The 11993-nt window shown below is 34.3% G+C and overlaps 1 protein-coding gene across 2 annotated transcripts in view; it reads left to right on the top strand.

Moving 5' to 3' along the window:
- ORC3 (origin recognition complex subunit 3) overlaps nt 1-11993 on the top strand; it is a 37068-nt gene that overhangs the window by 801 nt on the left and 24274 nt on the right. For both annotated transcript variants that reach the window (XM_026666540.2, XM_087943688.1), the window contains exons 2-7: nt 3277-3328; nt 3690-3787; nt 5963-6107; nt 9435-9539; nt 10001-10155; nt 11592-11728. In XM_026666540.2, coding sequence (XP_026522325.2) covers nt 3277-3328; nt 3690-3787; nt 5963-6107; nt 9435-9539; nt 10001-10155; nt 11592-11728 — 692 coding nt within the window. The remainder of the gene's footprint in view (nt 1-3276; nt 3329-3689; nt 3788-5962; nt 6108-9434; nt 9540-10000; nt 10156-11591; nt 11729-11993) is intronic.

The following is an 11993-nucleotide window of genomic DNA, read 5'->3' as shown; positions in this document are numbered from 1 at the left end:
CATTCACTTTCCTTTCCTGGCTGACCATGGCTAAGATAAGTAAGTTGAGACCTGGTTGATACTTCGATGGGATATATGCAGGTAGTAGGCTACACTGGGAAGTGAAGAAAACATCCCAGAAGAAGGCAAACCATTTAACTACAGTTAGTCCACAACTTATATCAGTTCATTGGCCATTCGAGGTTACGACACTGAAAAAACTGACTTATGATTATTTTCCACACTTATGAACACTGCAACATCCCCACGGTCACATGATTATATTCATATGCTTGGCAATTGGTTCATATTTGTGACATTGCAGCGTTCCAGGGTCACGTGATCCCCTCTTGCAACCTTCTGACAAGCAAAGTCAATGGGGAAACCAGCTTCACTTAAACTATGTTACTAATGTAACAACTGCAGTGATTCACTTAACTGTGACAAGAAGAGTCGTAAAATGGGGCGAAACTCACGTAACAAATTTCTCACTTAGCAACATGAATCTGGGGCCTCAGTTGTTGTAAATTGAGGATTACTTTTATTTCTGTTAGGAAAGCGACACAGGCATCTCCATAAAGTCACCAGTTTGCCTTTTATTTTCCCTAGTATTTGTAGAAAGAAAATATAGAGCAACCGCTCTTAGTGCTTTCCTCCTAGATAGTTGAGTACACGGTATCTCTAGAGCAGAGATCCCCAAAGGTTTGCAGCTGGTGGTTTGACTAAGATTTGGGGAAACATATGTTCTTTGAAAACTCACAAAATGAGGGCTACAGAAGTGATAACAATTGCATAGACTCATCCACAAGGATGCTGCTTGACACCGATTGTAGCCTTCTCCTTCCTGCAAAATTGCTGCTTTTCCTTTTTCTTGGGGGGGGGGGTGTGTGTCTGGGAAGCTGGGCATATTTCCAAACTAAATATTAGATTGCAACTGATCATTGTTCTTATTTTCTAATAAAGCTTTCAGGATCCAGAGGAAAGAGTAGAAGCAAAAATAATGGCAGTGCTTTTTTTTTTTTTGGGGGGCTTTTGTTATTTTTGTTCATTTATATTCCTCTCCCAAATATTTTCCTGCCCCTTTCTTTTCATTTCTTCTAGAGATCTCCCAGTGTCTTCCCAAGCCCAATCTATAGTCTTTGGTCTGAATCCAGTATGAGTTAGTTCCATTTATTCAGTGACTTTTCAAAGTTATAATGGCACTGAAAAAATGGACATAAGTCCAATCCTCAAAGTTCTGGTCATCACCGCACTCTCAACAGTCATAAGATCAAAATTCAAGCTGGCCCACATCACCTGTCTTCCCCATATGCCACCAGCTGACTTTCACTTTGCATGCCTCCTCTCTACAGAACTTAACACCATCAAGCCCTAAAGAGTAGAGGCTGTGTTGGCCCTGCTGACGCTTCTTCTTCCAGCTGCCTTGTCACAGAGGAAATATCCAATAGCTGCCAGGAGTTGCTGCCAGGCATCTTGGTCATGCCCAATAGGGGTGGGGTACCTCCGAAAGGCCACTGCCCGGCAGCAGGATTGCCCAGGCCAGCAGTGGCACATGGCTACCGCTGCTTGGAAAACTCATGGTCCTGGCTCCTGTTCTTCCTTTCCCAGAACTCATCCTTGCTCCCTAGTGCCCGCCTGCAGCGCTCCCCTCACCTGTAGCTCTCACCCACCAGCTTATTTGCTTGTGTCTCCCATCTCTTCCCATGTCATAGTCACATTAGGTCCTCACTTAATGGCCACATCAATTAGCAATTGAAATCCCAATCCCAATTCCCACTACCATTTGAGGACTATCTGTATAATTTGTCATAAGACTGATTGCTCAAACTATTTCAGTTGTAGTGAATTCTTCAGTTCCCAAGGCTGTGTTCTTGATCCTACCACTAATCCAAAATATTAGGAATATGATCCGATCACAAGACTGACTCTGATTAGGATGACAGCAACCATAGAATTTGAAGGTTAGCTCCGTCTGAAGACAGATCAAATTGATCTTGAAATCCTTCTCCCCTCTTCATCATTGTAATTTGCACAAATTGAATATCATTTGTTCTTCCCACTTTTTAGTATGGTTGTTGCAGTATTGCAAGCCTCAGCACAGTGATGCTTCAGTGCAACAGGAGTACATTTTTGTTTGATAACAAGGATGGGTTAGACCTGCTTATTCAGTTTGGGTAAATGGCTGTCTTGGTTTATTCCAATTTGCTGTATAATTTGGGGTGTGTACAGGCATGAAGTACAATTCTAGATAAGCTTTTGGCCTGAGCCAGCAAAACCTTCATATGTTATTGTGATTCATCATGTTTAAAAAGGTGTGATAATACATATACTTCTTGAATATTAAACATTCAGCATTATATAAGAAAAGCTCAGTTTTTGGCTATTTTGTATTTTGTTTGATATCTACAATATTATCATGTTATGAGGAGTTTTTAAAACACTGTTCTCTTCATACTTTCCCTGAAAGTGAATCTAAATCAATCATTTCTTGTGAATAAATAAATATATATGAGAATAAACAATATTTATCAAATGACCCTGTCATATTTAAAGGTTTTTTTTACATAAAATCTCTAGAAATAAAAAAGCAGTAAATAAAAACAAACTATTATTTTGCTTGGCTGTACACATTTTTGAAAATTTTGCTTACTGTTTTGAAACATGAACATTGTAATGTGTGTAACATATATAATTTTATGTGCTGCATTTGAATTTTTTTCATGATATAAAATATTTTGAAATTCATATTTGGAAGTTAAATATCTGGAAAAGTATTTTTCCTACAATGAAGAAAACATTCTAAAAATTTCTTTATGAAGCAGAGGAAATTGCAGATACTCAATTCCTTGTAAAAGTGAATGTAGTATATTTGTTAATCCACTTAATAAATCCTTTGTTCATCTTAGAATAAATATCTGATTGTTCTTTGTTGAGACATTAGGGGATATATGCATAATAAAATGTAATTATCTTCCTTTGATGCCAGCCCTAGGAAAGTCCACATGGAATTCACATACTTGTTTTTATCATGAGTTGATTCAGCACACAAACACATACAATTTCTTATGTACTATTTGGAGTAGCTCATTCACATCTACTTAGTTTACTGAAAACTGCACTTTATATAAAGAAAAGATGGTGTTTCTAGTTTTTGCACTTGCAAAAAAAGTGAAATATGGAGCAGCAAATGGTAATGGAGGAAATAAGTGTCTCACTTATTATAGGTCATTTCTGTCAATGTAGAATTAGGACAAAATGTTTAATGGAATCAATATTTCTCTCCCACACACTCTTTAGGGCTGCTTTGTATTCAAGCCAAATTCTAACAAGAGGAAAAGGTCTTCAGCAGGTTAGTGTATAAATTTCCTGCGGCAAACTGAAAATTACATGACTGCTTATATGTTATATGTGGTAAAATGAAAGTTACATGACTACTTTGACATGGCAATGAAACACAAATTAGAGATTATGCTTAGAGAAAAAACAACCCAGGGAAGAATAGTTTGTATATATAAATACAAATGGGGCTACATATGTTACATTTCAGACAACTGTTTTATTTTGTGTTTAACTTCTGCTCTCAAATGAAAAGAAATAAATCCCAATATTTTTTCAGTTCTCTCTTAAAGTTTTCTAGGTTTCTTTGAGAAGAACTCTTAATTTATGAATGCTGAGAGTGAATGCCATCTTTTTCTGTTTTGTTTTTCTAGCTGACTATTTCAGTAAGGGAAACAATGACTTGGGTAATAGTGAGTTACGACTTGATACGTGTCTGTTGTTATGGAAACAAATTAAATCTGAAACAGAGGTGAGTATTGCTTTTAATGTTGAATGGGGAAATGGATTTCATGTCTGTTCAAGAAGTCTCTAGAGAATCTTCCAAATAAACAAATAATATCAGTTATTTTAAAGTGCTGAACACACTCCACGGAATAACAACATTTGGAGCAATTTTATTTTTTTGAGCAGAACAGCAGCTTCATACAGGCAACACAAGCAAGTATAGAATTCAACATGCAAAGCAGCAGGGAGCATCCTTTTTCATTTGTAAGGTGCTATAAATGAAGAGCTGGTGGTCATGAGTGCAGTGTGAAAGTTTACAGGAGAGAAGCATTTGCCAACAGCTGTGAATTTGAACTCTTGAGATCACATTGAAATTTTGCTTGTACATGGAAAAGCTTCTCACTGTAAATAGTTCTGTTACATGTTCTGGAATCTGGCTGTTTGCTATCAGCACTGTGATGCTTACAAAGGGAGACAACACTTATCACTCACTACTCAGTTCTGTATTTATATGAACTGAATGAGTCTTCTCTCTGGTCTTCTTTCTGCTATAAAGCATAGATATTTTAATTTTCTACAGTTACAGGTTGAATCCAAAACAATTTGAATGAAAATAACCAGGGTTCTTTTCTGCTAGAAAAGGAGGGATGGGTGATATGCTGCTTCAGCTCCCCTTTTTTTCTGCGTCCCCAGTACATCCTTTCAATTCTGAAGGCTTTTTCAATGTCTTGAGCAATGTGAGAAGGATAATTAGGGCTGCAGGAAAAAGTGTGAATTACAAAATGTGATTACTCTTGTTCTCTTTCCATTATCACTTGTGAAACCTGAGGATTTCTAAATGTGTCTTCAGAGGAATCTTCTTAAGAACAAGTTTATGCAACTAGTTAGAATAAGGTTTCTTAGACAAATATCTAATTCTTTTCCTGATGGAGGAAGAATCTTCTCACTGCAGTCAGTGTATTTATGGGAAATGTTATTAATCACTAAAGTAGAGTAAAACTAAATAGGTTAAAAGTTTTCTTCCTTTCTTCTGATGTTCTACAAAAACAGAATAAAATTAGTTGCTAAGGAAACCTATATAATTTAAATACATTCCAGTATTTACCCCCAAATTCTCATTATTGAAACCAGGAATTTAATGGATTATTGAAATTAAATAATCCAATATTAATCAGTTCCCTGAATGGTCAGTGTAATTTCTAAAGGTAATGGTGACTAACGTATTTGGGTAACTGCTGCTCCTGGTCATGATAACTAATGAACACAGATGACTGGAGGAAGCGCATTGTCTGTTCCATCTTCTGGGTATCAGAAACTTCTAAGATCCCTTAAATATATATTTGTACTATTCTGTACATGTATCTATGAGAGGTTAGCTGTAAAGTTGGTATAAAGTTACAATATTTTGGTTGTTATTCCTGTTTATAATGACTCATCTATACACAGGAGCTTAAGATTATCTTTTTTTGGATAATTGCTTGGTGATATAATGCCATTTTACCATAATTGAATTTCCATTCCAATTTGTTTCAGATTCTTGGTATATATTTGATTCTGCCTCTAGCTTATGGCAGGCAGAAAATGCTTCATTGGGTAAATACAATGAAATATATTCATGGTTTTGCTAGATGCCCTAATCAAAGCTTGATTTCTTATCACTGCAGTTTAAGTAAGTGGAATTAGAATAATTTAAAAAAATTCTGACAAAAAATAGGTTTATGGAAAAATATACTTGGGTACTATACAACATGTTTTGAACAGTCAGGAATTTCAACCAATAGGTTTTTCATAAGGTTATTTATTTATATGTTTGGGTTTTATCCTACCTTTATTACTTTATAAGTAACTCAAGGGAATGAACATACCTAACACTGTTTTCTCTTCCTTTTTTTTACCCACAACAACCCTGTGAGGTGATTTGGGCTGAGAGAGAGTGACCAACCAAAAAAGATACAATAATGAAATAGCTAGAGATATAGAGTCATAATGGAATCCATTTTATGGTCTTAGCTTAAGATGCGAAAATAGAATCTGTCTGGTTCGCTGTAAAATATACGTTAGGCAAATCTAATATATATTTTATACATCATATGTCTAAGTTTGTAATAATTTCAGTTATCTTTTGTAGCTGTTTAAAAATGGTTACAGATCTCCTTCTGGGATCTAGTTGAAAAGCCTGAGGTTCTTTTTTTTTTTACAGCAACTACAAGAGGACTTGAATAAGAACCTATTTGATAACCTCATAAAATTTCTGAGACAATCTCATTTAGATTTCAAGGAAAAGAAAGCAGAATGGATTTGTCGGATGAAGTCCAATGAAATTCCTACTGCAGCTGTTGTTCTAGGTAGTGCTTTTTTGGTATTTTGATTTAATTAATAAAAAACAGAATTACTTTAAAAGTGTTTAAAAAATAAGAAATAGAACACTTTATGATAGACGTATCACGAATTATGCAATTAAAAATAAGTGATGATTAATTAGTATATCCTTTATGAATAGCAATAAAAATGAATGGTAACCATGCACTTTGTTTGGTTTTGTTATGCCACAGTGTTTGAAAGACTGTCATTGGCTCATTGTTTTTTTCAAAAAGAGTATTGCATATCATAAGTACATGCAATTTGTGAACCCAGTTAATTAGTTAAACTACATATTTGCCCCAGCGACGTGCGATGTTATGTCATCAAACTTAGTAGCAAAACCACACATAAGCAAACTTCTCTCACTGTAAATGCGATACCGAAGAGTTTCTCTTTGTGTCTGACTTCCAAACTACTCTAGTTGGAGAAAGAGTGCTTGGGAAAATGTAAATTATGTAAAGAGAAGAGGATTCTGAGCTTCTCATTTACATTATGCTAAAATGTTTGTGAATTCTTTTTAATAGTTCTGCGTAAATGTGACCAATAACACTACCTATTTTCCACACAAGCCCCAAAATTAAACAAGGATCCAATTTAACGAATCAAAAACATGATCCTTGTTCATTTACTTCACTGAGAAAAATAATCCATACCTACATATTTATGTGTGGCAAAAATATGTCAACCTTTTACATGTCCTCCTTGGACAGCAATAACTGCAAATAAATGTTTCCAATAACTGATTCAGTCCTGCAAGTAAAAAAACTGAGTCTACTCCTAGTTAAAGAACAGCTACAATTCAGGAATATTGGTGGGTTTCCTCCAAATCCTATGGAAATCACAGAAAATAATTTTTCTGCATTAAGAATTGGACATGAAGCACTATTCTTCAGAACCTGCTGAAAAGAAGTCCCCGTGCCCACTATTCTCCTTATTGTTAAAAAATGTGTTTCCCAAATGTTTAATATTATCCATAGTTTTTTCTCTGAACTCATGTGGGTTTGTACTGTTAACACATGGGTCTAATTTAATTTCTCAATAATGTTCTTATCCTGTGTACCTTCCTAAAGGTAATAGGATGGTGAACTTCATTTTAAATTCTTAAGGAACATGTTTAAATTATCACAGGTATACAGCAGGGGTGTCAAATTCGTGGCCCGCGGGCTGGATGCATCATGCACTGGCCACACCCACCCCTGGTTCAGTGAAGGGGGGGAAATCACGATACGTCACGTGGTGACATGACACTGGTGACACCCCTGGTATACATCATAATATGCTTTATATTTCACAGTTCCATATAATCCCTGTGTATAGCACTCCAGTGATTTTAAGTCAGCTTTGGCATGGCTAATTTCAAATACTCTACAGCAATATTTTATCCCCTGTTTCCAGTCTTTGCATTTTGTAAATTGTTAATGCATTCCTAAATAATAGTTAATTTGTTGACAAGTTATTTTATGTGTGTTCCCTGCAGTTCCAGATTCTAGTCTTTTCCGTTTTATGTGTATATAGCACATTTTTTTTCTTTCTAGGATAGTTCACTTGTCTTTTCGTAGGTCAGCAGCCTTTGATGCTTCAGACTATCCCTCAATTTTTGTTTTAGTTTATTTTTACTTAGTTTTTCAAAACACAGAACCCCTGCAGTATCACAATCTGCTATGTTCCAAGTTTTAAATGCAGTGTAATATGCAACAAGGGGAGCTAAAATATAAAATTCAAATACCTCTTACAGGACCTTAATAATTATTAACCTCCCTTCATCTCCAGTTTTTCCATTCCCACCATTATCTCATGGTCTTTGGTACAATTTGTTTTTCCCCTGAGAGAAAGATGGAAAAGATGAATGATAATGCCACATGCAATCTGAAAAGTTATGGAAGTACATTCTTTATATACAGCATTATAAAATAATCAATTTTGGCTGCTTCTTAATATTTATAAATATATTTCTGTATTTCTTCCTACTATCACAAAAATAACAGTTGTGAACAGGGTTCAATATTTCTTCTTTTTGAAGTCAAGCGCTATACTTTTCTTATACATTTACATTCTGGTATTTCTTCTCTATCACAGTAAGACTCAAATGTCTGCATTGAGTTCTGTCGTTACTGCTTATTATGTGGAAAAATAGTTAATAGTCATTGACACATTTTTGTTTGAGTGATTACAGCACATGCTTTATACTTTGTTTTCCTTCTGACATGCTTGAATTTTTTCCTTTCTGTTTTTAAAGAAACGAAAAGAAAAGAAATTGACTTGTATAAAAGAGATGAAACATAGCATAAATTCGTAATTATTTCTGGAAATTGCAGTGCTTGTACAAATGATTGCAATAATTTTAAAATATTTTACTTATTTTATTTTGTGACCAGTAGGTGCATTTGCAATGGTAATGAATACATGTTGACTTTCAGGCCAAACCTGATGCCAGGCAAATAAAGAAAATAAATCGACTCTTAACATTCTTGCACAGTGAGATATACAGTATATCAGAATAAAATTAAATGAACACATGTAATGAACACAATGTAATTTGTGTTTTAATCAGCCTAGCGTTCAACAGTCTGCTTTTCTTTAGCTTTTTTTGCTGCAAATATAAGATAGTAGTATGATCACATTACGTTTATTTTCCTCACAGAGCCCTTCCTTTAAATATCTGGATATGAGGCAAACTATCATAGGGAAAATCAATTTATAAGGGTATGTAGAATTGCATAATACCTAGTGCCTAAAAATCATCCCCTACAGGTTCTAGCTGGACAAGCCTAATTTCCATAAAGTGCAGCTCTTTTTAAATTAGAAATTCAATTGATTTACTGCGTATTTTTTTACTTTATTGTGTGTTAGGTTACCTTAGCATTTACAGTGATTTTGTCTCTGAAATTTCTATGAAAGTTGACTTCTGCTGATTACAATTGATGAAGGATATTATTTCATGTGCCCTTTTGTTATCAAATGGAAATTGCAATTGTGACTTTAATTAAAAAAAAATCCCTTATGAAATTCATCTTTGTGAGAAAGGCCTAATTCTCCTGTTGCCAGTTCAGAGTATAGTAACATTCTTTTGCCCAATGCCTTTGCCCATGAACCTTAATTTTAGCATTTTTCAGAAATGTTGGTAGAGCCTAGGTATTTCTCTTTATTTCCTCCTGAAAATGGCCCTGCAATTACGATTTCACTCACCCCCTTCACTAATATTGGATGTGTTTGTATTTGTTTTGAATTGCAAATTGAAATTGCAATTTACTCTATTGGTTTTAGCTATCATAAAGAGGAATGATATAGTTTTGGCTACTCTCTTCTCCTAGGTGTGAATGTTACAGACCATGAACTAACAATTAAAAGTCTCTCTGAGGTTCTCCGAGATGATGTTACTCCTTTTGTGGTGTCACTAAAGGCCAAAGAATGTCCAGGTAAACATTGTAATGTATTGGGGAGACTTTTACCATAATAATTTCAGCAACATGATAAGTACCTCTAGAAAACTGTTTGGATGTGCACTGCTTCAGATTTCAAGGAGAAAGGCTACTTTTGAACTGTGAATGGGCACATACATAGTGCCTTTCAGCAACCAGCTGAGACTGGGATTTTTTCCCCCGTTGATGTTGCTGTAAATTAAGTAAAATAAAGTTATTGTAAAATTTGCTTACTATAAATAATTTAGATTGTATAATTAGATTTACTTTTCAGTTAAAGTTGGTTTGATGTACAATTTGGATTTGTTTATGTTGGAGGATCCCAAATTAAACAACAATCAGTAATGTGAAAAGAGCTAGAAAAATATAATTCTATTTTTTGTTTTAGAATAATTCAAACATTTCACATTTTCATTGCCTTTCAATTTTGCCTTTCTTTAATTTTTGGAATTGGGAAGGCATAAAGCAGCTGCTACAAAAGCTGATAATACAGCTCATGGGCTGTGATGTAGAGTTGGATTCATCTGAGGAAGAAGAATGTCCCAAGAATTTGCCCGGAAGAGTACGCTGCTCTGTAGCATCGCTTACCAATTGGTATAAGAACGTAATCAAAGTAAGCTTCTAAATTGTTAGTTTGCATAGTGCTATTCTTTTCAAAATTTTGTAGGCATTCCATAATTTGTGTATTGTGTCAAAGTGATCAAATAGCTTTTTTTAAATGGACTACTAGGATGTAGAAAGACAAATATAGTATTTTGGATAGAAGCTTTTTATGTACTCTCCTATATTCCATGTAAATCTTGGAAAGAAAATACTTAATTTGGAATGTTTTATTAATGATAGATGAACCCAAATAATAATATAGGAAACATACGTATCATGGTGCTTATTACTTTTTTGAAACATAGATATTTTGCATCCTAGAATTACAGAGTTTGAAGAGATTATTTAGGAAATCAAGTCCAACCACATTTTCAATACATGAATCCAAATTAAAACATTGCCGACAGATGGTTGTCCAACCTCCACATCCAGTAAATGGGAAGTTACAATCTATATGAATAATTTGTTCCACTGTCTTATTGCTAGAAGCTTACATTCAATTAGAATCTGCCTTCCTGTTATTTAAGACTTTTTCCCCCACATTCCACACCCTGGAATGTTGGACCAGAGATACTGATTTTTTCTGGAGAAAATTCTTTCTATTATTCGAAGAGTCCTGTCATATTTTCTGAAATCCCCCTTGGTCAGTCTTCTAAGATTGAACCCAGCTTTTTCGGTCTTTCTTCATAGGGAATCAGTCTTAGTCCAAACTAATTTATACGATTATTGTGAAGAAAAGTAGAGGGCAGTGTAATGTTTGCCACTTTCAGCTCCCATAGATAGGATATAAAGAAAATAAGTATATGATGAGAGATACTAATCTTTTTGCTTTTATATGCTCTACCAATGTGTAAATTGTAAATGAAAGACATTGCCATTTTTTCCTTTTCGATTGTTATTTTTACTTTATTTTTCATCTATTGCTCTCAGTAGACGAGGCAAGTATAAGCATTTTGGAGTTGGTGTCACCCGTCATTGCAAGTCATGTTTGGAGAACAATGTTTTTGGATCCTATGGTGTATATTTTAGTCTTGCATGGCACTCTCTTGTTTATTTATTTTATTGGCCACATCTAATATCTCATATTTTTACTGCTAAAATGGAATGGGAGTTAAACATATTTTAATAAATAAATATTTCAGGAAAATGGGATATGTTATTTTGCTGTTTTTTATTTACTCACTATGTGTGTGTGTGTGTATCTCCATTGTATGTATGTATGTATGTATGTATGTATGTATGTATGTATGTAATGTGTGTGTGTGTGTGTGTGTGTATGTATGTATGTGTGTATATATATATATATATATATATATATATATATATATATATATATATATATATATATGGATACACACGCACACACAGAGTTTTAGATCATGGTCTAAGAGACTGTATTTTTTTCCTCCCAATTCATTGTTTTAATGTATGCAATATCATTTGCAGAAAACGGATACTGAATCTCCATGTAAGAAGAGAACATTTTCATCCAGACACTGGGAATCTCCTCCAGTTGTGATTATTTTCAAAGATATGGAAAGTTTCACAACCAAAGTTTTGCAGGACTTCATAATTATGAGCAGGTAATACAACTAATTATACAACTAATTAGCTATTCTGGTTCATGTTCATTTTCTTACAGGAAATAAATTACTAATTGAATTCATGTTTGCTTTTTCTTTATTGTTTGTAATAAGTACAGATGTTGACTGGAGTGAATTAGCTTTGCCTATGAAACTTACATTATAGGGAAAGTTTTATTTAAAAAATGCAGTCCAATTCTTGGATATTTCTTTCTTTTACAATTCAACCATTAAGTTTGCAAATATTTATTAGCTGGCCTGTGAG

Source organism: Notechis scutatus, chromosome 1 (genome assembly GCF_049901735.1).
Source record: "Notechis scutatus isolate UNSWTSFEM ecotype Mainland chromosome 1, rNotScu1.2, whole genome shotgun sequence".
NCBI classification, from domain to species: Eukaryota; Metazoa; Chordata; class Lepidosauria; order Squamata; family Elapidae; genus Notechis; species Notechis scutatus.
This window is presented reverse-complemented; position numbering and strand designations above follow the sequence as displayed.